At 42.2% G+C, this 27779-nt stretch overlaps 1 protein-coding gene across 1 annotated transcript in view; it reads right to left on the reverse strand.

The window, feature by feature from the left end:
• LOC114647661 (E3 ubiquitin-protein ligase SIAH1-like) overlaps window positions 1–27779 on the reverse strand; it is a 46102-nt gene that overhangs the window by 14922 nt on the left and 3401 nt on the right. The window contains exons 2-3 of the mRNA XM_028796267.2: window positions 11104–11296; window positions 9737–9795 (exon numbers count right to left, since the gene is read on the reverse strand). Coding sequence (XP_028652100.2) covers window positions 9737–9764 — 28 coding nt within the window. The 5' untranslated portion in view covers window positions 9765–9795; window positions 11104–11296. The remainder of the gene's footprint in view (window positions 1–9736; window positions 9796–11103; window positions 11297–27779) is intronic.

Here is a 27779-nt window from a genome sequence, read left to right on the forward strand (position 1 = left end):
AATGAAGAAGACGGTTAGAATGAAAACCTGCAGCCACTGCGGCCCTCCAGGACTGGTGATGGACACCCCAGAACTAAGGGGTCTGAGTCATGTCAATTTAAATGAAGGCAAAGCACGTGAATCAGCAGCTAAAACTGGTCACCAATGAAGAAGACGGTTAGAATGAAAACCTGCAGCCACCGCGGCACACCAGGACCAGTGATGGACACCCTATACACTACCGGTCCAAAGATTTGCACCATCTTAGTTTTTTCAGTTTTTACAGAAATGCATGCAGTTTAGTGTCTTAATGTTTTTTGAAATCAAGGCGTAGACCAAATAAACAATGGCAAATAAAAGAAAGAAACTAAGCCAAGGAATCATTAAGTATTCAAAATGTTCTTCACATTTTTGATACAACAAAGTAGCCACCTTTTGCTATAACAGCCCAACACAAATATCAGACAGAAAGTTCCCACAAATGTGTTACTCTTGCAGGTTTGCTTTGCCTGTCACCCTTCTTTCCATTTCCAGTTCCTCCCAAACTAACTCAATGGGGTTTAAGTCTGGAGACTGTGCTGGCTGTTTCATGTCTGGTGGTGTACCTTCTTGTTGTTTTCTGTTAGCATAGTTCTGACACGGCCTGCAGGAATGTTTTGGGGACTGTAATTATTTTGTCCTTTAAGGAATGGCTTTCTTCCTGCCCCTCGCCCTGTCAGACCTGCAGCACAGTCTTCTCTTCACAGTATAAACTGACACATTGCTTTTTGTCGACCCGCACTGTTCAGCTGTGCTTGAATATGCTGTGCTGTGAGGCACCCGTGATCACATGACCTGGTGACCCTCAGAAAGTTGTCTTCTGATTGGCTAGGGACTTTGGGCCTGCCAGATCTCTTCCTATCAGAGCTTCTTTGGGACACCACTGTACTTACTGACACTTTGAATTTTTTTTTGCTATTTCTCTAAATGAAAGGCCTACACTTCTAAAGGCAGTAAAGCTCTGTCTCATTTCATTTGTTAATTGCTGTTTTTTGTTCGCCGTTATCACTGGAATATTGTCCAAGTAGCACTTCAGAGGGTGTGGTAACACAGTGTTCTTCTTCTTCTTTCGGCTGCTCCCGTTAGGGTTGCCACAGCGGATCATCTTCTTCCATATCTTTCTGTCGTCTGCATCTTGTTCTGTTACACCCATCACCTGCATGTCCTCTCTCACCACATCCATAAACCTCCTCTTAGGCTGTCCTCTTCCCTGGCAGCTCTATCCTTAGGATCCTTCTCCCAATATACCCAGCATCTCTTCTCTGCACATGTCCAAACCAACGCAATCTCCCCTGTCTGACTTTGTTTCCCAACCGTCCAACATGAGCTGACCCTCTAATGTCCTCATTTCTAATCCTGTCCATCCTTGTCACACCCAATGCAAATCTTGGCATCTTTAACTCTGCCACCTCCAGCTCTGTCTCCTGCTCTCTGGTCAGTGCCACCGTCTCCAACCCATATAACATAGCTGGTCTCACTACCGTCCTGTAGACCTTCCCTTTCACTCTTGCTATACCTGTCTGTCACAAATCACTCCTGACACTCTTCTCCACCCATTCCACCCTGCCTGCACTCTCTTTTTCACTTCTCTTCCAGAATCCCATTTACTCTGTATTGTTGATCCCAAGTATTTAAACTCGTCTACCTTCACCAACTCTACTCCCTGCATCCTCACCATTCCACTGACCTCCCTCTCATTTACACACATGTATTCTGTCTTGGTGGTCCTACTGACCTTCATTCCTCTCCTCTCTAGAGCAGATCTCCACCTCTCCAGGGTCTCCTTAACCTGCTCCCTACTCTCACTACAGATCACAATGTCATCAGCAAACATCATAGTCAACGGGGACTCCTGTCTAATCTCGTCTGTCAACCTGTTCATCACCATTACAAATAAGAAAGGGCTCAGAGCTGATCCCTGATGTAATCCCACCTCCGTTGCTCCCACCGCAGACCTCACCACGGTCACACTTCCCTCGTACATATCCTGTACAACTCTTACGTACTTCTCTGCCACTCCCGACTTCCTCATACAATACCACAGCTCTTCTCAAGGCACCCTGTCATATGCTTTCTCCAGGTCCACAAAGACACAATGCAACTCCTTCTGGCCTTCTCTAAACTTCTCCATTAACATCCTCGGAGCAAACATCACATCTGTGGTGCTCTTTCTAGGCATGAAACCATCCTGCTGCTCACTAATCATCACCTCCTCTCTTAACTGAGCTTCCACTACTCTTTCCCATAACTTCATGCTGTGGCTCATCAATTTTATCCCCCTGTAGTTACTGCAGTCCTGCACATCCCCCTTATTCTTAAATATCGGCACCAGTACACTTCTTCTCCACTCCTCAGGCATCCTCTCACTTTCCAAGATTCCATTAAACAATCTGGTTAAAAACTCCACTGCCATCTCTCCTAAACACCTCCATGCTTCCACAGGTATGTCATCTGGACCAACGGCCTTTCCATATTTCATCCTCTCCATAGCTGTCCTTACTTCCTCCTTGCTAATCCATTGCTCTTCCTGATTCACTACCTCCACATCATCCAAGCTCTTCTCTCATTCTCTTCATTCATCAGCCTCTCAAAGTACTCTTTCCATCTGCTCAACACACTCTCCTCACTTGTGAGTACGTTTCCATCTTTATCCTTTATCACCCTAACCTGCTGCACATCTTTCCCAGCTCAGTCCCTCTGTAGCCCACTGGTCCTTTTCTCCATCTTTAGTGTTGAACCTCTCATACAAATCATCATATGCCTTTGTCATCTCTCTCTTCACCTTGCGCCTTATCTCCTTGTACTCTTGTCTACTTTCTGCATCTCTCTGACTATCCCACTTCTTCTTTGTCATCCTCTTCCTCTGTAAACTCTTCTGTATTTCCTCATTCCACCACCAGGTTTCCTTTTCCTCCTTCCTCTTTCCAGATGTCACGCCAAGCACCCTTCTTGCTGTCACCCTTACTACATCTGCTGTAGTTTCCCAGCTGTCTGGTAACTCTTCACTGCCACCCAGTGCCTGTCTCACCGCCTCCCTAAACTCAACCTCACAGTCTTCCTTTTACAACTTCCACCATTTGATCCTTGGCTCTGCCCTCACTCTCATCCTCTTCTTGATCTCCAGCGTCATCCTACAGACCACCATCCTATGCTGCTTAACTACACTTTCCCCTGCCACCACTTTGCAGTCTTCAATCTCCTTCAGATTGACTCTTCTGCATAGGATGTAATCTACCTGTGTGCATCTTCCTCCACTCTTGTATGTCACCCTATGTTCCTCCCTCTTCTTAAAATACGTATTCACCACAGCCATGTCCATCCTTTTGGCAAAATCCACTATCATCTGACCTTCTTCATTCCTCTCCTTGACACCATACCTACCCATCACCTCCTCATCTCCTCTGTTCCCTTCACCAACATGTCCATTGAAATCTGCTCCAGGCATCACTTTCTGTCCCTTTGGTACACTGTTCATCACTTCATCCAACTCACTCCAAAAATCTTCTTTCTCACCCATTGCACACCCAATTTGCGGTGCATATGCACTAACAACATTCATCATCACACCTCCAATTCCAGCTTCATAATCATTACTCTGTCTGACACTCTTTTCACCTCCAGAACACTCTTGACATGCTGTTCCTTCAGAGTAACTCCTACTCCATTTCTCCTCCCATCCACACCATGACAGAACAATTTGAATCCACCTCCGATCCACCTGGCCTTACTCCCCTTCCATTTAGTCTCTTGCACGCACAATATATCAACCTTCCTTCTCTCTATCATATCTGCTAACTCTCTCCCCTTACCTGTCATACTGCCAACATTCAAAGTTCCTACCCTCAGTTCCACTCTCTTTACTTTCCTCCTCTCCTCCTGCCTCCGGACATGAACCCCCCCTCTTCCTCTCCTTCTTCTTCTTCGGCAAACACTAGCCCAATTTCTGCCAGCACCCTGTTGGCTAACAGTACTGGTGGTGGTCATTGTTAACCTGGGGCTCGACCGATCCGGTATGGAAATTTGTATTGTTGTCCGCATATTGATTTGGCAAAATTTTACACCGGATGCCCTTCCTGACGTAACCCTCCCCATTTATCCGGGCTTGGGACCGGCACAAAGAAACACACTGGTTTGTGCATCCCCAATGGCTGGGTTGGTGTAGTAACACAGTAACACGGTAGTCTGTCCCAACTCAACCCAACTTTAAGACAGACAGAGGGTTTTTTAAGTAATCAACAGAATTTGGGACACCCGTGCAAATTGTTTGCTTCAACCTGCAAGGCTTCATTTAGTTTAATTGCTGCGGATTGTAGCCTGTTATTTGTTCCCTGAAGAAGGCCCATTTGTAATATTCGTAAATTTCTTTCTTTTTTCAGTTTTTGCTAACCTAAGGTTTAAATTTAAATCTCTGGCAGTTTACTACATTCCCTTTCACCATTTTTGGCCATTCATTTCATTTCATTAAATTAGAAAGACAAACTGGAAAAAATTAGGCATTTTTAACTTTTGAGTGGTGGTGTACATCAAGCAGAATTCTTTCAACTAATGAAAATGGTAGTGAGTGACATAGATGAGGACACCAATGGAAATTAATGAGAAGAGCATTTGCAACTGAAACAAAGAAGCACTTCTTTACTCAAAGAATTATTTGGATCGGGAATAAACTACCAAGTCGTGTAGTTGAAGCAGAAACCTTAATAACATTTGGGTGAGATGTTGGGACAGCTTAGCTATTAGCTAAACAAATGAGCTTGATGGACTGAATGGTCTCCTCTTGCATTTCAGATTTCTTAAGTTTTTATCCTTAAAAGCAATACGAAAAATACGAACATCATGTTATTAACACATGAATGAGTAACGATTAAAATAATTCAAAATATTTAAATTTGCACAGACTTTTCTCTCTATTACATTTAAAAAATGTTTTCAGTCCATAGCTGGTATTTCAAGGCCTGATTTTTGTCCTTTAAGGAATGGCTTTCTTCCTGCCACTCGCCCTGTCAGACCTGCAGCACTAAGTCTCCTCTTCACAGTACAAACTGACACTTTGCTTTTGCGGACCCTGTGCTTGAAGCTGTTGTGCTGTGAGGTGCCTGTGATCATGTGACCTGGTGACCCTAAGAAACGTGTCTTCTGATTGGCTTGTGACTTTGGCTCTGCCCAGATCTCATCCTATCAGAGCTTCTTTGGGACACCACTGTACTTACTGACACTTTGATATTTTATTTTTGCAATTTCTCTAAATGACAGGCTTACACTTCTAAAGGGTAACAATGCTCTGTCTCATTTCATTTGTCAATTGCCATTTCTGTCGCCATTATCATTGGAATATTGGCCAAGTAGTAATTCAGAGGGCATAGTAACACAGTAGTCTGTTCCAACTCTACTTCAAGACAGACAGAGGGGTTTGTAAGTAATCAGCTGAAGCCGGGACACCTGCACAAATTGTTTGCTTCAACTCTGCAAGACTTCATTTGCTTTAATTGCCATACAACATCTGTAGGTTGTAACCTATTAGTTGTGTGCCCTGAAGAAGGCCCATGTGTAATATTCTAAAATTTCCCTTTTCCTTCAGTTTGCTAACGTAATCTTTAAATTTAAAACTCTGGCAGTTCACTGCTTACCTTTTCACCATTTTGGGTCGTTCATTGCAATTCATCTGATTAAATCTGAAGAAAAATGAGAAAAACTGAGGTGTTCTAAAACTTTTGACCAGTAGTGTAATTAGTGATCATCCAGTGAAAATGAATTTGTTTCCTTTCATAAAAAGAACAAGCAAACAATGAAATTCTGCAACCATTGAGATTCACATCATTGATCCATCAAGAATGGTGTTTAGTTCATATTAAAAATTATTTCCCGCTTTATTTTAATTTCATCTGCAACTGTGCCGAAGTGTAGAGGAGCACACCACAGTTCCTCTCAGGCTGAAGAATGGCACTGAGGCGGTTGGGGGCGACGGCACACATAACGTTTAATAGGAAGACTTCTTGTGTCAATCACTTTGGATGAGACATTTTAGCGTCAGGTTTGCAATAAGAAACGTGTCTGTTTTGTTTACCAAAGGTGCTTGAAGTTGAAACAAAAAAACTGTCGGTGCTCCCCGTGGTGGCCATTGAATAACGGGGGCCGTGTTTAATCTCCTTGGTGGGGATTGACTACAACTGCATGCTGCTGCTCAAAAGGTTAAGAGGGCAAGTACCGTTACAAATGACCGGGGCTTACCAGCCCACTTCAGGCACTGCACATCTGTTATATTTTGCAATGTTATGTTTTACATCTCTCTATATATAAAATACAACGTCTGTCTGTATGTCTGTCCACGTCTCATGAGAAAACTACTCAATGGATTTAGGTCGGGTTTTTTTCTAGAATTTGCTTGATCATTCCGGTTGATTTTGCGACTTCTTTCATTACGCTAAGTATCATAGTTTGCTTGAGGTACTGATTTATTTGGGCAAATTCTGAGAGAGAAGCTGTGGGCTGAGGGGAGGGGAGTGGTGCCCTCCTCACTCATGTGCCAGCCTCGGCGCATGTACCTTACTTCCGCTTAGCTAGCAAGCGAGAGAACTACTTAATGGATTTAGATCGTTTTTTCTTCTAGAATTTGCTTGAACGTTCTGGTTGATTTTGTGACTTTTCTCATTATGCTAAGTATCAAAGTTCGCTTGCAGTACTGATTTATTTGCGCAAATCTGAGAGAGAAGCTGCAGGCTGACGGGAGGTGAGCAGGGCCCTCCTCACTCACGTGCCAGCCTCGGGACGTTTCTTACCTCCGCTTAGCTAGCAAACGAGAGAACTACTTAATTGATTTAGATCGAATTTTATTTCTAGAATTTGCTTGAACATTCCGGTTGATTTTGTGACTTCTCTCATTATGCTAAGTATCAAAGTTCACTTGCGGTACCGATTTACTTGGGCAAATCCTGACAGAGAAGCTGTGGGCCGAGGGGAGGGGGGCAGCACCCTCCTCACTCATGTGCCAGCCTCGGGGCGTGTACCTTACTTCTGCTTAGCTAGTGAGCGAGAGAACTACTTCACGAATTTAGGTCGTTTTTTTCTTCTAGAATTTGCTTGAACGTTCCGGTTGATTTTGTGACTTCTCTCATTATGCTAAGTATCAAAGTTCGCTTGCAGTACTGATTTATTTGCGCGAATCTGAGAGAGAAGCTGCGGGCTTACGGGAGGGGAGCAGGGCCCTCCTCACTCACGCGCCAGCCTCGGGACGTTTCTTATCTCCGGTTAGCTATCGAACGAGAGAACTGCTTAATTGATTTAAATCGGGTTTTATTTCTAGAATTTGCTTGAACATTCCGGTTGATTTTGTGACTTCTCTCATTATGCTAAGTATCATAGTTTGCTTGCAGTATTGATTTATTTGCGCAAATCCGAGAGACACACAGCGGGCCGAGGGGAGGAGGGTGGGATTTCCTCCTGACTCACACGCCAGCTTCTGGCAATACCTTACCTCCGCTTAGCTATCAAACGAGAGAACTACTTAACGGATTTAGATCGGATTTTTTCTATAATTTGCTTGAACATTCTGGTTGATTTTGCGACTTCTCTCATTGCACTTAGAATCATAGTTCACTTGCACAGGAGCGATATATTCGTGCTAATCTGAGAAAGAGGCTGCGGGCCGAGGGGACGGTGAGAAGCGTGATGTCAGGAGTGGGGGCCCTCCTCGCTGTCCTGTTTCACTACAACGCGGGCGGAGCCGCGGGGCACGGCTAGTAATGTACAAAGTGAGATTCAGGTGCCAGACAAGGACAGTAGTTGCTTGGTGAGTTAAGTGTGCAAACAGGAAATCTGAATTTTATTGTACTGTGTATACATGACAATAAATCTGAGGACACTGCATTTAATGTCACGGAAAAGCTTTGTACTTTGAAAAAACCACCACTAATGATCATCTGAATAATGTTAATAAGAAATGAGAAAACAGACATTTTGTGATAGAGCTACGCCAGGATGAAACAAAATGGAGCTCGGTTTTAACTTTCTCGTATGCAAAGTTACAAAGTATAGAGAGAGAATTGTAATCATCCAAAGAATCGATGTCGCGATTTTGATGAATCTCGACATTTTAGACCTCCCTGACTTTCTCGTAGACGAAGTGTAGGGAAATTATTGAAATCGTTCAAAAACTCGATGACCTTCTGAAAGACTTTGACAGGAACTGAAAGAGGTAACTAATGTTGTGTCTACAGCTCCTTATCTTTAAGTTATGCCCCCACACTTCAATGACAGGAATTGCTAAATTGGTCCGAGTGTGTGTGTCTGTGTGTATGTCTGTGTGTATGTGTGTGTGTGTGTGCACACCCTGCGATCGGTTGGTGTCCTGTCCTTGGATTATTCCTGCCTTGCACACTATGCATGCTGGGATAGGCTCCAGCTGCTCCATAGCCTTGCTCGGGATAAAACCTGAAAAGATGGGATGGATTTAGGGGACAGTGGCTTCATCTTGATGAAAGATTTAAGAAAGATTTCTGGTTTCACACAATGACTGCACTTATCTTCTGGTCACTTAATGATAATAATAATTCCTTTCATTTATAAAGCACTTCCACACAGGGAGAACCCACAACAGGAACCTGTGATCTCCTTACTGTGAGGCAGCAGTGCTACCCCCATTAAATCTCCTGTCTGCCTGCTTTGAAACAGCACACTAATCTCCTCACCACCCCACTGAGTTCAGCTCCAACCTCACCAGTACAATCCTGGGCCTTTGTCCGATGGGCCTCTTTAGGGATCTACGTATGATCTTGGGAGGCCATTCCTTGAGAAGACCCCTGCGAACCTTAGCACCATCACCCCATTAATCGGTTGTTTCGTTTGAGCAGAGTGGCGGTACGCCAAGAAAATAAAACATAAAGCAAGAAAATCACAGCCAGCCTTTCTGCGCACACCTCAGACCCTCAACACAACAAAATCATCCAGGGTCTTAATGTCTTAACACAACAACACTTTAAAAAAGTAATCTGACAAATACCATGACAGCTGTCTGTGACTGACACCACTTACTAGCTGTGTTTCGTAAAACTGTTTTACTGTAACAGGCATCCGGCCACACTGCACAAACCTTTTCTTTTTTGAATGATTTGAAATGATGACACAATGAAAGTGATGCGGTCTCTCTATCGGTCTGTCGTGGTGAAAAAGGAGCTGAGCTGTAAGGCAAAGCTCTCAATTTACCAGTTGATCTATGTTCCTACCCTCACCTATGGTCATGAGCTATGGGTAGTGACCGAAAGAACGAGATCGCAAATACAAGCGGATGAAATGAGTTTCCTCCGCAGGGTGTCTGGGCTTTCCCTTAAAGATAGGGTGAGAAGCTCAGTCATCCGGGAGGGGCTCAGAGTAGAGCCGCTGCTCCTCCGCATCGAGAGGAGTCAGATGAGGTGGCTCGGGCATCTGATCAGGATGCCTCCTGGACGCCTCCCTGGTGAAGTGTTCCACGTCCAACCGGGAGGAGGCCCCGGGGAAGACCCAGGACACGCTGGAGGGACTATGTCTCTCGACTGGCCTGGGAACGCCTTGGGATTCTCCCGGAACAGCTAGAAGAAGTGGCTGGGGAGAGGGAAGTCTGGGCATCTCTGCTCAAGCTGCTGCCCCCGCGACCCGACCTCGGATAAGCGGAAGAGAATGGATGGATGGATGGATGATTTGAAATATTTTTCTCTTTAAAATCTGTGTGTTTGGTCACACCTTCACATACCTCTAGCAGTTCTTATTGACACATCCATGCCAGTCTCTTTTTTCTGAAGCTATTTCATCCTGTTGGGAGAAGAAGAAGAAGAAGATGGAGGAGGCATGTCGCTGTCAGTCGACATTTAGTATGAAAATGTATTTATAATAAGTTGTCTAAGTCTGTGAATAGATGACTGATGATTTTCAATAGTTTAGTATTTAAACATTAAAAGATAGATAGATATAAAAGGCACTATATGATAGATAGATAGATAGATAGATAGATAGATAGATAGATAGATAGATAGATAGATAGATAGATAGATAGATAGATAGATAGATAGATAGATAGATAGATAGATGTTTGTGAATGTCACTATATAATAGATAGATAGATAGATAGATGTATGTGAATGTCGATAGATAGATAGATAGATAGATAGATAGATAGATAGATAGATAGATAGATAGATAGATAGATAGATAGATAGATAGATAGATAGATAGATAGATAGATAGATAGATAGATAGATAGATAGATAGATAGATAGATAGATAGATAGAGATCAGGGGAGGCTCTATATTTCCCTGATCTGCTAGCTGGCAACATCCTTGGACTTCAGTATGCATTCAGACACCTGCAGGGAATGATGGGAACTGTAGTCCAGCGGGGCCAGAGGATGCTGTAGGGTGTTACACTCCCTACTTTTTGGAACTTCTGCATGACCCAGAAGCACTTCTGGTGGGTGATGATGCCCTGGCACCAAATGTGCTCTCGGGATTTTAATAAGGGGAGTCGGAGTCGGGAGTGTAGGGGAGCTGGAAAACACTCATCTGGGAGGAGTGGGGGAAATAAAAGAGAGAGAAGAACAGTATTTATAGTTGAACAACATATAAGAAACCTTTTAAGTAAGGTGTTGTTATAGAATAAATCACTTTATTTATTTTGGGACTTGTGCCATTTGTGGCTGTGTTTGGGGTATGGGGTGCTACAATGCCCCATATTGGTCACAATTTCTGCAAGTGTGAATTTGTACATAAAATTGCAAAACATGAAAATCTGTAAAATTATGTTACCAAATCGTTTGGGATGGCAAGCAAAGGATATTGCCCCCTAATTGATATTCTGAGGCTGAACCCCGTATATCCCCTTCCTTAACTGAACCTCCAAACCTCAAAAAAAAAAAAAATCTTTTTAGAGTTTTGCTAGTTTGAGTTTCATTTTCAGTTTCATGTATTTGTTTGCAAATTGAAACTTACTTGTTTCACTCATCACTTCTCTTGACCGTACAGAAAGAAAGACCCCAAAAAAACACATTATGAAAACAGTGATGCTGATCATGATGGCTCATCTACTAAAGGTTACCACTTCCAGTAATTATTTTGAATACGTACCTTCTGAAAGTAAGAATTTGAAGAGTCTGAGCTGAGCCATGGAGAAAGGTAAGAATGTCAGTAGGACCCCTGAACCTGAGTGTAGGAGCAGCCTCGGTGGGGACACAGCGATCTGGCAGATGGCTGGTTGGTGCTTTACATCCACCCTTTCAAATCCCCCTCAGCTACGGCCATGAGCTTTTGAGAAATGTGCCTTAAATTGGAATAAAAAATAACACAATGATTAGAGAAAGAAATAATAAAGTGGATAGCCTTGTATATAAGCATAAGAAAATTAAAAACAAGCAGAAGCTACAGCATCTGGATGATGTTGGCATGGATAACTATTCCTTCAGTTTTATCCAGAGGGGAGTACAAAAGGCTGGGCCTGAGCCAAGACACAGCAATGTATGGTGGTCTTTTATGTTCTTGGTAAAGTACCCCCTTAGCTAATATTCTTTGCTCCATTTTTTTAACATTTCAGACTCACAGGGTGCTACGGCCTATCCTGGTGACCTTTGCATTGAGTTGGGCACAACACTACCTTTAGGAGTGTAGCCGCCCCTACCTATACATACAGGACTGGACACGTCAAAGTTTTTCTCAGTAAATAGATTTCTAATGGGGCTACTGACATGAAATTTACACGATATGTCGGTAACAACCCAAGCAATCCACAAATACAAAGACATCAAAACAAATAAGTCCATAAATGAAGTTATGTGTGATAAAGTGGAATGACACAGGGAATAAGAATTGAACACGTGTACTGAAATGTATTGAATACTTAGTAGAAAAGCCTTTGTTGGTAATGACAGCGTCCTGCACGGAGAAACAAGTCGCATGCAGGTGTGATTTTGGCCCGTTCTTCAACATATAGTGTCTTCAAATCTTGAAGGGGCCTCTTCTATGAACTCTGATCTTCAGTTCTTTCCATAGATTTTGCATTGGATTCAAGTTGGGTGATTGACTCGGCCATTCTAGCAGCTTCATTTTCTTTCTCTGAAACCAATTGAGAGTTTCCTTGGCTGTGTGTCTTGCTGAAATGTCCCCCCTCGTTTCATCTTCTTCAGCATCCTGGAAGATGGCAGCAGATTCTTATCAAGAATATCCTGGTACATTTCTCCATCCATCCATCCATCCATCCATCCATCCATCCATCCATCCATCCATCATCCAAACCACTATATCCTAACTACAGGGTCACAGAGGTCTGCTGGAGCCAATCCCAGCCAACACAGGGCACAAGGCAGGAAACAAACCCCCGGGCAGGGCGCCAGCCCACTGCAGGGCACATACACACCAAGCACACACTAGGGACAATTTAGGATCTCCAATGTACCTAACCTGCATGTCTTTGGACTATGGGAGGAAACCCATGCAGACACGGGGAGAACATGCAAACTCCACGCAGGGAGGACCCGGGAAGTGAACCCAGGTCTCCTAACTGCGAGGCAGCAGCGCTACCCACTGGTTCATCCTTTCTTCAATTCTATGATGTCTGCCAGTATTTTGGGATGTTTTGGGAGTGACGTGCAGTGCCATTTCTCCTCCCATCATGGTGTGAGCAGTGACATCCAAAGAGTTCAGTTTTGGTCTCATCTGACCAGATTCTATTCTCCCAGTATTTCATTGGCTTGTCCAAATGTTTTACACGAGCTTCAACGCGCTTTTTCTTGCGTGGTGAGCGTGCATAGAGGCCATGGTGGTTGAGTGCATTCTTTCTTGTTTTCTTTGAAACAACTGGACCTGCTAATTCCAGGTCTTTCTGAAGATCTCAGCCAGCGGTCCTTGGCTCTTGGACAACTCTTCTGATTATTCTTTTGTCAGACTAGGGGGCTCTGCCCCCTGCTCGCATCGCTCGCCCACCCCTGGGTTTGGTTACCCAGATATACAATTTAAAGAGATTGTTATTTTCATGGGAATTGTTACCTACTCTTTCGATTCTATGTTCGATCGCTCCTCCATGATCATAAATATACACCTGGCTGAATTGTGGCTTCTTTCGAAATTAAACTTGTCGTAGCTTTAATTGTTGCGGAACCACAGATTCTCATAGCGTATGGTCAATTATTGTGTAAATCTACGTATTGAGTATTGAATAATGCGAACACAAATAGATTATTATACATATTTTGCCGGTAGTGTTTGTGGATTTCACTTTCACCAAACAACGAATCTTTTAACTCTCGTGCATACGCCTCTTCATTGGGAAGAGACACTACTTCTCCCTGATGGCAACACGAATTAGACGATCTACAAGTCTCCGACTTAAACTTTATCTCTACATACTTCAAACATATCACCTACAGTATGTCCATATATTCAATCTCTTTTTGCTGTTCCGTTATTTCACCGAGTAATAATTTCAGTTTGTTTGTGCTAATGCGATCTTTGCTTTCTTTTTTTTGATACTTTCGAATTTTACTACTTTCATAATCTCTAACCAGATGCAGAGGACAGAAAGATATGGAAGAAGATGATCTGCTGTGGCAACCCCGAACGAAAACAGCCAAAAGAAGAAGAAGAAGGTAATCTCTAACCTGCTCTGCATGTGTATCACGCCAATGTTTTTGAATGTTTTCATGAAGTCTCTTATTTCTTACGCCAGTGGTTCTCAATCTGTGGGGCGGGCCCCCCTAGGGGGGCGCGAAGTAACAAAAAGTGGGGCGCGAACATGTGAAAAGAAGAAAACAAGAATTGAAAATATGAAAAATACATCTATTGAAACCAAAACAAATTAACTTAAACTACATTCTGATACTAGAAAAATAAATATAGAGTTAGATAAATTTCGATAAAAGTTAAGTAGGTATAATAAAATATGCATCTACAATATATCATTAATTAAAAAAGAACAAATTGGTATTGGTGGGCTCCTTTCAAAAAAAGTTAGAGGGGGGGCGATTAAAACTGTTATGAAAACTCGGGTCGCAAATACTTAAAGGTTGAGAAACGCTGTCTTACAGGATGGGACCTACGAGCTTTTCAGTTCCACTTGGTCCGGGCTGATTATTACTTTCCTTATTTTCAGAATTTGTACATAGATTATTTTTGTTCTTTTTTGCATTTTTTTTGCCTTCTTTTCTCTCCAACGCATTTGTGTCTCTTTTCGACGCGCTGCTCTTTCCTCTTTGCTTAGTCGTTGACGTGTCATTTAGAACATATACAATTTTTAAGAGCTGAGAGTGTGTCTGCCAAAAGCATTCCAACCAGTGAGAGGTTAGATGTCCGTGATCGTGTTTTAAATTGGTTGTTCCTGCGGGACGTCAAAGTGTCTTTCCGAGAAGGTCACGTCTCGACCTAAGATTTCTTTATATAATAAGAGAGAAATCTTGCAAGGCACAGCTGGTTGTGGCCGGTTTATGGTGAAATGATACAATACAATATAATACAGTTTATTTTTGTATAGCCCAAAATCACACAAGAAGTGCCGCAATGGGCTTTAACAGGCCCTGCCTCTTGACAGCCCCCCAGCTTTGACTCTCCACAAAGACAATGGATAAACTCCCCAAAAAAACCTAGTAGGGAAAAATGGGAGAAACCTTGGGAAAGGCAGTTCAAAGAGAGACCCCTTTCCAGGTAGGTTGGGCGTGCAGTGGGTGTCAAAAAGAAGGGGGTCAGTACAATACAATACAATACACAGAACTGTACAAATCCTCAATACAGTATAAAAATAAAAATTTTAGAAGTACGGAGCAGAATTTAACAGTAAATGATATCACATAAGAAGATTTGGATATATTTAGAGTCCTGGAGACCTCATCCATCAAGCTGCCTCCCCCATTTGGCCATTCCACGGCTGAAACAGTGCTGGGCCAACCAATCCGATGAATGGACCCCCTTCTTTCCCACGATTCCTGTGATCTTCCATCAGAGATGACTTTACCTTAGGCAGGCAAAACAACTTGACAGGTGGGCCGTGGCACCAAGTGCCACATTTGAGTACCGAGAAGAGAAACAGAATAGGTGAGGGTTAGTATCCAATTCTAACCATCATATTACTTATGTTTTTGTGCAATGACTAACAACAGAGATGCAGTCTGTATAGTTAAACAGCAGCTCTAGTCAGGGTGTCCTAAACTGAAGTAGTGAGTCTTCAGCCGGGATTTAAAAGCTGAGACTGAAGGGGCATCCCTTATAGTAGCAGGCAGACTAGTCCACAGTTTAGGGGGTCCTGTAACTAAAAGCTCGAACTCCCACTGTTATTTTATTAATCCTTGGAATCATAAGCAGACCGGCATCTTGAGATCTTAATGTGCGCTCAGGTTTGTACGTCATGATAAGTTCAGACAAGTAAGCCGGACCCTTGGCCATTTAAGGCTTTATATATTAAATTGAGAATTTTGAAATCCGCCCTAAACTTAACCGGGAGCCTGTGTAACGACTCTAGAACTGGGGTTATGTGTTCGTATTTTCTTGTTCTTGTAATTATTCTTGCAGCAGCATTTTGGATTAACTGGAGGCTGTATAAAGAACAATTTGAACATCCAGTGAACACCGCATTGCAGTAGTCAATCCTACTAGAGATAAATGCGTGAATTATTTTCTCAGAATCCTGTTTATTTAGAAAGCGCCTTAATTTCCTAACATTTTTAAGATGGAAGAAACATGATTTGGACAACTTTGTAATATGCACTTTAAATGACATGCTAGAGTCAAAGAGAACTCCTAGATTGTGGGCTGATTCAGTAAAATTAATGGAGATTCCAACTGAGTTAAATGATGACAAAATATTGTTGTGATCAGCGTCATTCACTCCAACAATTAACATCTCTCTTTTATCTGTATTTAAAGACAAGTAGTTCTCATTCATCCACTCCTTTAATTCGTTAACACAACTAATTAAAGACAACATCGGAGAAACTTCATCTGATTTAAATGAAAGGTATAACTGGGTGTCATCTGCATACGAGTGAAAATTAACATTCTGTTTCCTAATGAGAGATCCCAGTGGAAGCCTGTAAAGTGAAAACAGTAAAGGTCCCAGTACTGAGCCCTGCGGGACACCATATTGAAATGATGTTCTTTCAACTTGCAGACTATGGCCCCAACAGAGCTCACTGGAACATTCAGAAGTTTAGAAATACAGTGGTGCGAGCGTAATTTGGGCGGAGTGGTGGCTCTGAGGCTAGGGATCTGCACTGGCAATCGGAAGGTTGCCGGTTCGAATCCCGTAAATGCCAATAGGGACTCTGCTCTGTTGGGCCCTTCAGCAAGGTCCTTAACCTGCAATTGCTGAGCACTTTGAGTAGTGAGAAAAGCGCTATATAAATGCAAAGAATTATTATTAATTCATTCCGGAAACGTGCTTGTAATCCAAAGCACTCGTGTATCAAAGTGAATTTCCCCATAAGAAATAATGGAAACTCAGATGATTCATTCTACAACCCGAAAATATTCGTATAAAAAATGATTAATACAAAATATAAAGTAAAAATACATAAAACAAATTAACCTTTTGTAAAGACTTATGGCTGGTGTGAGGGAGATGAGAGAGAGGAGGAGGAGGGTTATTGTGTAGGACGACTTTCACTCTAACTAACGGAATCTGTTGGCTCACTGGAATCTTTTTCTTTTTTTGTGACTTTAACAAGGAACTTATCCAATGAGAGTTGCTTTTGCCTCATTTTGAGGATTTCGCAGAAACGTGACATTGCATTATCGTTAAACAGATTCATCGCTCGCACTGCTACAGCCTTATTCAGGTGGTGCTTTTCTACAAACTTCTTTTGATGCAGAACAGTTAGTAAAGAACAGTCACTACACTTGGACACAAAATAAAACAATGCTGTACGCTCACACACGTGGTCACAATCCTGTAGTAAACAGTATCCGCTCGTACGAATGTTGACTATACGAGTGAGGCACGCTGACTGGGACCGAGCATGGGAGACGATAACCCACAATGCCTCAGCGAGAGAGAGAGAGGGAGAGAGAGAAGAACCACCATCGGCTCAGTTGTGATCACGTGATGCTCGGCAGACAGCGTAGATGTACTACTCGTATTGCAAGACCTCGCTCGTTTATCAAGTTAAACTTTATTAGAAATTTTTGCTCGCCTTGCAAAACACTCGCAGACTAAGTTCCTCGCCATCCAAGGTTTTACTGTACATCTGCACCAATGCCATCGGTATGTTTGGCAACAATGAGGTCTTTGCTTTTACCCATCATGAGATGCTTCTTGTGTGACCCCTTGGTAATGATAGGCCATCAATTACGACTAAACCCGCTGATTTTCATTTGCACTGCTAGGGGGTGTGGAAGATCAGCCTCGTCACAGACAGACACGGACTCCAGATGTCGAAAAGCATGCACATTTTATTCCTGGGCACACAACACAACACAACACTCAGCTCAATCCAGCTCACAGTCCTTTAGACTTCCTTTTCTTCTGCTCCATTGCAAGCTCCGTCCTCTTCCACCTGACTCCGGTTCCCCGAATGGAGTGAGGCGGCCCCTTTTATGGCACACCCGGATGTGCTGCATCCCTTGGGATTAATAAAGTCTATCTATCTATCTATCTATCTATCTATCTATCTATCTATCTATCTATCTATCTATCTATCTATCTATCTATCTATCTATCTATCTATCTATCTATCTATCGCACTTCCTGGTATGGCGGAAGTGCTGCAGTCCATAGCTCAGAAACCATTCAGGCGCCCCCTGGTGGCAGCCACAGATCCTCACAGAGATGTGCTTCCACCCTGATGGAATCCAGGGAGGCTGCCATCTTGCGTGCAGGGGAGTATATTGCCCCTCTCCAGGTCCTTCCTTGTTTCAGGCGTCCCGGTGGGGCAAGGTCCCTGGTCGTCTACCACAGGGGCTATCAGGATTACCTTCTAAATTCTGACAGATGTCAGCTGCTTTCTTGTCTTGCCAGGCCTTTTTGCACTTCCTTTTCTTTGTGTGTTCAATACTTATTCCCTGTGTCATTCCACTTTATTACACATAACTTAATTTATGGACTTATTTGTTTTGATTTCTTTGTATGTTTGGATTACTTTGGTTGTTACCGACATCTGGTGAAAATTTCATGTCATTAGCCCCATTAGAAATCTATTTAGTGAGAATAACATTGATGCGTTCGATACTTCTTTTCTCCGATGTAGATCATGCACGGCGTGTGGGGCCCGTGATCTGAGGACCAATGTTAGGGGGTGTTGGGGGTTTGCAGACCTTCGCGATACAAGAGCTCCACTGGACAATCAATCGGATTGCACATTTTTGTTGTTTGGTTTACTTGACTTGAGTCAAATAACTCCTCCCATAACCCTAATCTTAACCATTGTGTAACCGGGCACATCGTGTAACGTCACTGACGTATTAGTGTAAAGCGACAACCTCCTCAACTGACTGGAGCTCTGGAGATCCACAGCTTGGCTCTATCGAGGTTATTACTGTTTCATGCATCATTAAAACGACGTCGTTGACAGACACCTATTGTGATCATTGTCCATTAACGAGCAGAGAGATGGCTTCAACTCAATACCAGTCAGGAGCACAGAAAAAATAGAAACGAAAGCATGAAGAAGTAGGCCGTGCTGCACTTGCAGTCGTGTTTTAGAAATCTGAATTTGTTCCAAGTTCTTGTAAGCTAGATGACGTCACATCAAGAGTTACGACACTAAAGCAAGAGGTTTACTAGAGTAACAATGGAGCAGCAGTATGTGTAATAGGTTTGATACCGAGTGTTAAAAAGACATTATCTGATGTTACAGTACCTAACTGACATATGAAACCTTTACACGTTGTTAAAGGCTGCTAACGTTAGTCGACATATGAAGTGCTCTGAGTGTTGTTGTGTGGAGGACACATTTGTAAAATTGTACTCAGGCTCTCCTGCTTACTCGTTGGTGATTGGCTGAATTGTGGGAAAGCACCACACAAGTGGCTTTCATATACAAAAGAGCGATTAGTTCAGATGAAGTTCAACTGACGAGGCTGAAGACGGCTACTTATTCACAGCTCCATGTTCAGCTCCGGACAGCAAATTCTGATACTTTGTGCAAATGTTGTCAAGCTGCAGTTGAGCTTTTCCATGGCCCAACATGGGTACCTAGGTCAAAAGGATAGGCAAAGCTGGCACACTCCCAAATCTAATGAATTAGATTTTGTGGGATGTTTAAAGGACACTGTAAAGGGTTAAAAAAGCATTGTGTCACCCCAATTGTCACACTTTTGTAAAAAAAAAAAAAAAAAAAGACAGACACCTTTGTTAAGTTTTGCCCGGCCCAATGTGGGTACCTGGGCCAAAATGACTGGCGAAGTTGGCACTCTCCTATATATCTAATGAATGAGATACACTGTGGTGCTTGAATGGCACTGTAAAGGGTTAAAAAGTGTTGGGCCACCCTGCGTTTTCATATTTTTCAGAAAAGACAGATGCCCTTTGTTAAGTTTTAGTTGAGTTTTGCCCGGCCCAATGTGGGTACCTGGGCCAAAATGACTGGCGAAGTTGGCACTCTCCTATATATATATTTATAATGAATGAGATGCACTGTGGTGTTTGAATGGCACTGTAAAGGGTTAAAAAGTGTTTGGCCACCCTGCGTTGTGACATTTTTCAGAAAAGACAGATGCCCTTTGTTAAGTTTCAGTTGAGTTTTGCCCGGCCCAATGTGGGAACCTGGCAAAGTTGGCACACTCCTATATCTAATGAATGGGATTTACTGTGATGCTTAAAGGGCACAATTGGTTTGGCCACTTTTTAACCCTTTACAGTGCCATTCAAACACCACAGTGCATCTCATTGCGAGGGTCCTGATAAAAACCAAACAGCCAGGCCTTTAATGACCTCTTGGGCACGACCATCAGCAGTGTGTCTTTCTGCAGAGAGTGGTTTACTTACCTTGGCAGTGACATTCATGTCTCTGGTGACTCTTCCTATGAAGTCAGTAGACGGATTGAGAGAGCATGGGGGGGGTCATAAGGTCGCTGGAAGGGGGTGTGTGGTGCTACCGATATCTCTGCAAAAGGACGAAGGTCCAAGTCTTTAGAGTCCTGGTGTTCCCTGTCTTGCTATATGGTTGCGAGACATGGACGCTATCCAGTGACCTGAGATGAATGAAGACTGGACTCCTTCATGTTTGTCTCTCCAGAAAATCCTTGGGTACCGTTGGTTTGACTTTGTGTTGCTCATGGAGTCCCGAATGAGGCACATGACCTGTATTGTGAGTTAGCATCAAGTTATGGCACTATCACAATCACACTTCATTTCCCTGAGGGTGATCCGGCTTATAGGATCCTCATTGTTGGATCAGGCCAAGGGGTCGCCCACGTGACACCTGGCTGCGGCAGATAGAGGGTCATTTCCGGAGGGTGGGACTGGACTGCGTGTCTGCCTGGGGGGTTGCCAACCGGGATCCCGAGTTGTTTCATCGTGTGGTGGGAGAGGCAACACGCTGTACCAGTGCATGCCCCCCCGACATGACTTGACTTGAATGCTAAAAGTAAAATTCTCTGATTTTTATCCACAAATGCTTCAAAAATAATTTTCAGACTGTCCTGCTGACACAGCAGTTGAAACTTATGAGGCAATGACAAAAATAAACATACACATTACACCAATAATAATTTCTAAGAAGATAAACAACTAATTTACAATTTATAATTTTGTTTCCTTATCAATCCGAATGCGTTCTTGCTCTGCGCAGAAAACATCCCCACCTATCACTTATACACTACACTGGTTCTGCTTTTCACAGCATAATTATATTAAACTAATAATCAGAACACGGCTTATCAGCGTGTCTATACGATATTCTTGTCTAGTTGATGCTTATACACAATTATATGTGAAAAATGATTGCTGTTTCTCTATATATGAATAAATCTGTGCAAAACTGATCTTAAATTTTCTCTTTACGTCATTTTAATTTTCTATTTAAATAGGTTAACATATTCAGATATGTTGGAGGGTGGCAAATTAAAGCCCCGCATGAACTCGAGCTACGCCACTGCCTGGACGTGGTACTGCAGGAGAGAGTTTAAACAAATCTGAACTAAAACTAACAGACGCCTCAATAGTTTCTTTCCAGAGCCATAGCCCCCTCAAACCAGTAACTTAGCCTGCCATCTTTGTATATTCATGCATTCTGTCATGTACTGTATATACAAGTATGAGTGTGTACCACGTGCATACACACCACACACTCACACTTTCACTTGCACATCATTTGCACATCTCTTTTATAATCATGCTATTTTGCAACTTTGTTTTTCTTTTTAACGTATGCTACTTATGTAATTTGTATGTGATGCTGTCTTCCATTATAAGCAGCTCAAAATCCACCAAGTTAAATTCTTATACATTAAGTACTGGAGAATAAAAGTGATTCTGATTCTGACTTGCAGGCAATGAGATGTTATTCAGAAAAGGAGCTCCTTCACGCCTACGGCAAAACACCGTTAGAGAGCCTCACAATGATTACAGCTGCTCTTTTTATCTTTAGCTAGGTCAGAAGTTTTCTTTTAATTATTCTTGTGTCTATTTGCTTACTGTCTTATTTATGTATTGTCACGTATGTGTACCCAGGAGTCCTCAAACAAGTTTGACTGGGGTATGTAATACCACTCTGGGATGAGCGAGGGCGCGGTCGCTAATGCTATCCTGTCCTTTCTTCACAGCCCAGAGAAGACACCAAGAGAGGGGGCGCTCCCACCCGACCGTGACTTCCAGACCAACTCCTGGCCCTTATGGCTGATCTGCAATATAAACAGATGGCACAGAAAGGTGGTGTCATTTAAATAGACCTGGAGCCAGAGTCGCATACCATAAAGTGAAAGCAGAGAGAGGGAAAGCCTACAAGACTGACCTCAAGTCAGTGTCTTTTTAGTTGGGCATTGAAGAACCTCTTTTTGCCTTTGTATAATTAAATGGGATTACAAGGGTGATACCCCAACTACCAGCAACAGTATGTATGTATGGATTTATTTATGTACTTGTTTATTGAGCTTCTGTAAAAAAAAAACATTTCCTTTTTGGGACAAATTAGAGTTTCATTCTATCTATCCATCCATTTTCCAACCCGCTGAATCTGAACACAGGGGTCTGCTGGAGCCAATCCCAGTCAACAAGGCAGGAACCAATCCCGGGCAGGGTGCCAACCCACCGCAGGACACACACAAACACACCCACGCCAATTTAATATCGCCAATCCACCTAACCTGCATGTCTTTGGACTGTGGGAGGAAACCGGAGCGCCCGGAGGAAACCCACGCAGACACGGGGAGAACATGCAAACTCCACGCAGGGAGGACCTGGGAAGCGAACCCAGGTCCCCAGATCTCCCAACTGCGAGGCAGCAGCGCTACCCACTGCGCCACCGTGCCGCCATCTATCTATCTATCTATCTATCTATCTATCTATCTATCTATCTATCTATCTATCTATCTATCTATCTACCTACCTACCTACCTACCTACCTACCTACCTACCTACCTACCTACAGTGGATTCAGAAAATATTCAGACCCCTTCACTTTTCAGAAAGGTTTACGCATTTTTTAATAATCAAAAACTGAACTCTCTCATTCATATAAGTACTCAGACCCTTAATTCAGTCGTAGAAATCCCATTTGCAGCAATTCCATCACAAGTCTTCATGGGTAAGTGTCTACAAGCTTTGCACCCCTGGATTTGGCCAGTTTATCCTATTCACATGGCAGATCCACTCTGTGTATTGACCAGGACATTTTTAAGGGTCATTTGCATACTGTTTGAAATCCCATAATTCTAAGGTTTAATTAGGAATATCATTGGCTACCCCCCGTGACCCTGTGTTCAGATTCAGCGGGTTGGAGAATGGATGGATCATTGGCTACACATCATATTAGTGTGATGACACAACACCCAAGAATCCCCACCCTAAGTGTGTGGAAAGAGCATAAAAGGCTCTTATATAAGGTTGCAATATTTAAATGTCTGGGGTGAAGATGGACTTTTAAAAGTTCTCAGCAATATTTCTCTTGAGTTCTAATAAGAAAACCCTAAAGGTACTCCATTACAAACCACAGGTCAAGATGCCCCTCTAATGGTCTCCTTGTGGTCAATTTTGTCTCAATGCTCACTGCTTGATTCTCACACGGTTATAAATATGAGACAACAATGCACTGTCAGAGAGTCTCACTAGTATAAGCCTTATGGTCTAGAAGGAACCTTAAGGGAATCTCTTATAAATATGGAGTAAGCGTCTGGTGTTATAGATTTAGAGTCAAGATTCACTGGCAGAATCTAACAAGGCAGTAGATGTGATGTCAAGACGCACTGCCAGAAGGTTCCAGTTACCAAATATACAGTGGTGTGAAAAACTATTTGCCTCCTTCCTGATTTCTTATTCTTTTGCATGTTTGTCACACAAAATGTTTCTGATCATCAAACACATTTAACCATTAGTCAAATATAACACAAGTAAACACAAAATGCAGTTTGTAAATGGTGGTTTTTATTATTTAGGGAGAAAAAAAATCCAAACCTACATGGCCCTGTGTGAAAAAAGTAATTGCCCCCTGAACCTAATAACTGGTTGGGCCACCCTTAGCAGCAATAACTGCAATCAAGCGTTTGCGATAACTTGCAATGAGTCTTTGACAGCGCTCTGGAGGAATTTTGGCCACTCATCTTTGCAAATTGTTGTAATTCAGCTTTATTTTGAGGGTTTTCTAGCATGAATCGCCTTTTTAAGGTCATGCCATAGCATCTCAATTGGATTCAGGTCAGGACTTTGACTAGGCCACTCCCAAAGTCTTCATTTTGTTTTTCTTCAGCCATTCAGAGGTGGATTTGCTGGTGTGTTTTGGGTCATTGTCCTGTTGCAGCACCCAAGATCGCTTCAGCTTGAGTTGACGAACAGATGGCCGGACATTCTCCTTCAGGATTTTTGGTAGACAGTAGAATTCATGGTTCCATCTATCACAGCAAGCCTTCCAGGTCCTGAAGCAGCAAAACAACCCCAGACCATCACACTACCACCACCATATTTTACTGTTGGTATGATGTTCTTTTTCTGAAATGCTGTGTTCCTTTTACGCCAGATGTAACGGGACATTTGCCTTCCAAAAAGTTCAACTTTTGTCTCATCAGTCCACAAGGTATTTTTCCCAAAAGTCTTGGCAATCATTGAGAAGTTTCTTAGCAAAATTGAGACGAGCCCTAATGTTCTTTTTGCTTAACAGTGGTTTGCGTCTTGGAAATCTGCCATGCAGGCCATTTTTGCCCAGTCTCTTTCTTATGGTGGAGTCGTGAACACTGACCTAATTGAGGCAAGTGAGGCCTGCAGTTCTTTAGACGTTGTCTGGGGTCTTTTGTGACCTCTCGGATGAGTCGTCTCTGCGCTCTTGGGGTAATTTTGGTCGGCCGGCCACTCCTGGGAAGGTTCACCACTGTTCCATGTTTTTGCCATTTGTGGATAATGGCTCTCACTGTGGTTCGCTGGAGTCCAAAGCTTTAGAAATGGCTTTATAACTTTACCAGACTGATAGATCTCAATTACTTCTGTTCTCATTTGTACCTGAATTTCTTTGGATCTTGGCATGATGTCTAGCTTTTGAGGTGCTTTTGGTCTACTTCTCTGTGTCAGGCAGCTCCTATTTAAGTGATTTCTGGATTGAAACAGGTGTGGCAGTAAATCAGGCCTGGGGGTGGCTACGGAAATTGAACTCAGGTGTGATACACCACAGTTAGGTTATTTTTTAACAAGGGGGCAATTACTTTTTTCACACAGGGCCATGTAGGTTTGGATTTTTTTTTCTCCCTAAATAAATAAACACCATCATTTAAAAACTGCATTTTGTGTTTTACTTGTGTTATATTTGACTAATGTTAAATGTGTTTGATGATCAGAAACATTTTGTGTGACAAACATGCAAAAGAATAAGAAATCAGGAAGGAGGCAAATAGTTTTTCACACCACTGTATATATATATATATATATATATATATATATATATATATATATAGAGGTGATCACCATCAATCAAAGAACTATCACTTACCAAGTGGTGTCCATGCCCCGAGATGGCGCCTGCCTTTACCATTCTCTGTGTTACATATTGCACGGACTTATCAGGCTCACTCTTGATATCCGGAGGAACATTGTGTCTTATGTATTGAATGACTGGGACAGGTTCAAGGTGTGGACTGATGATGGTACAGGAGATAATTATACTACACAGGAGCACTAGAAGAGTGAAATGCTTAAGCCCTTCACCTATGGTTCTGCATGTGAGTTGATGGCTGCTGCTGAATTGTTTGGTTGTCGCTTTCAAGTGTACCAAAATGGCCAAATATTTTACACCTTTGGAGAACCGTCAATGCCTCTTAAACATCTTAGATTCACAGTTAACGATTTGAGTAGTGGACACTTTGATGTTTATGAATATTTCAACTCTCAAAAGATGGATGCGAAGTTATTGATGAAGCCAGTTGTATGCTTATATCGATTGACACATACCGAATGTCAGTTCAACACAAATCCAGCTCGAGCCAATTATGACAGCAGCAATCCAAGCTGTGAGGACACAGTAAAAAGGAGGCGTATCAGACGTCATGGTAGATTTTCTGATGCAGCTAGACGGAAGCAACTTCGTGCAGCTGCCGCCAAATACTCGCAGAAAAATCCACAAGTTAATAAACACGCTGTGGCTAAATACTCAAAAGCAAATCCACAAGTTCATAGGGACACTGTGGCTAAATACACAAAAGCAAATCCACAAGTTCATAGGGACGCTGTGGCTAAACATATGTCGTTAGTTTATAAAACAGTGTTTAAGCTGTGAAAAGGCTGCTTCCTTGGCGAAGCAAGAAAAGGAATGTGAACACACTGAAGCGAAGAACGGCCTTATATGGGCAGGCAGTCAATTACGTGGGAGGCATGGTGATTTCCAGAGCAGCCGCACTTATGAATATGCTAAGCACAGTCCTTCACCCGCGAATACTTACTTTATATGGGCAGACACTCAATCACGTGGGAGGTGTGATGATGCAAGACGCAACCGCCTCACATGGCGACCGAGCTGCCCGCTATGGCCGTATACAGTATACGAAAGTAGGTTCCAGTTATGACCGTTACGCGTAGAATTTCGAAATGAAAACCTGCCTAACTTTTGTAAGTAAGCTGTAAGGAATGAGCCTGCCAAATTTCAGCCTTTCCACCTACACGGGAAGTTGGACAATTAGTGATGAGTGAGTGAGTGAGTGAGTGAGTGAGTGAGTGAGTGAGTGAGTGAGGGCTTTGCCTTTATTAGTATACTAGCAAAATACCCGCGCTTCGCAGCGGAGAAGTAGTGTGTTAAAGAGGTTATGAAAAAGTAAAGGAAACATTTTAAAAATAACGTAACATGATTGTCAATGTAATTGTGTTGTCATTGTTATGAGTGTTGCTGTCATATATATATATACATATACACATATACACACACATATACACACATATACAGATATATTATATATACATATACACATATATTTTTTATATATATATATATATATATATATATATATATTATATATATATAATATATATATATATATACACATACATACATACATACACACACATAGATGCACTTACAATAACATAGAAATCAATATAAACAACATTAACATCATTATCATATGAGAATATGAAGTAATATATAAGAAGCACATTTCATATAATATAAATTATTAAACAGTAAAATCTTCTTCTATAATTTGCTACCGTGGCTTTTCGTTGGTCTGTCCAGGATTTTAAATCACATGTAGCTTGCAAACCGTTTCACCTATTGACTTGAAATGTGTACACATATAATACGTCACGTCTGCTATCCGCTTTATGGGTGATGATTGTATTACTCTTTTTATGTTTATTTTATTTTAGAATCAACTCCTATCTGCGCACACCAGGGCGGCCGTGGGCAGATGCGTATGGTGTATTCACTCCATGTTATCGTGCATTGCGCTGTCACTGGTATTTTTGATAAAAGAATTTGAACAATATATAAGAAGCGTATAAATTATTAAACAGTAAAACATTAACATTTAAGAAGTAAAGTTACATTGAGTACTACTGCAGTGCCTTCGGGTATACCTCATTTTTTGTTTGCCCATTACATGCTTAAATGTATAAATTTTTTGGTGTACCTACCCGAGAACACGCGACATATAACCGAGCGTGGGAGAAGCATGGATTTTAAACACGCGTTGAGTTCATCTGCTGGTCTCCTCGTGGAATAACTCGTAATGTTTGAGTAAAATGTACAGCGAGTAAAACGACATTACCTCCTTTTTTTTTTTACGATCTCTGAGATCTTGCTTTTTTCGGTTCAAGGCTTCATAAGCTGTTTTATGTTCATGTTGTACTTAATAAGTACTCATCTTTGAATGTTGCAAGACTTTCGCCTTGTATGTAGATCGGGGAAATTACATTCATTGCATTCCTAGTCTGAATCACAATCTGATTGTATGGGTGGTTACCTGGCACTGTAGGGTTGCCACCCGTCCTTTAAAATACGGAATCGTGCCGCGTTTGAGAATGAAATTGCGAGTCCCGTTTTGAATCAATACTGGACGGGATTTATCCCGTATTTTTTTTATCATTTTTTTTTTTAAAGCAGCGTGTCATGCAAATCATCCCACACGCATTTTATGAAGATGCCTCCTTTCCTACTTTTGATTGGGTAATACTTGATGTCATCGTTAGTTTGATTGGTCTT

The sequence above is a fragment of the Erpetoichthys calabaricus genome, chromosome 3 (genome assembly GCF_900747795.2).
Source record: "Erpetoichthys calabaricus chromosome 3, fErpCal1.3, whole genome shotgun sequence".
NCBI classification, from domain to species: domain Eukaryota; kingdom Metazoa; phylum Chordata; class Cladistia; order Polypteriformes; family Polypteridae; genus Erpetoichthys; species Erpetoichthys calabaricus.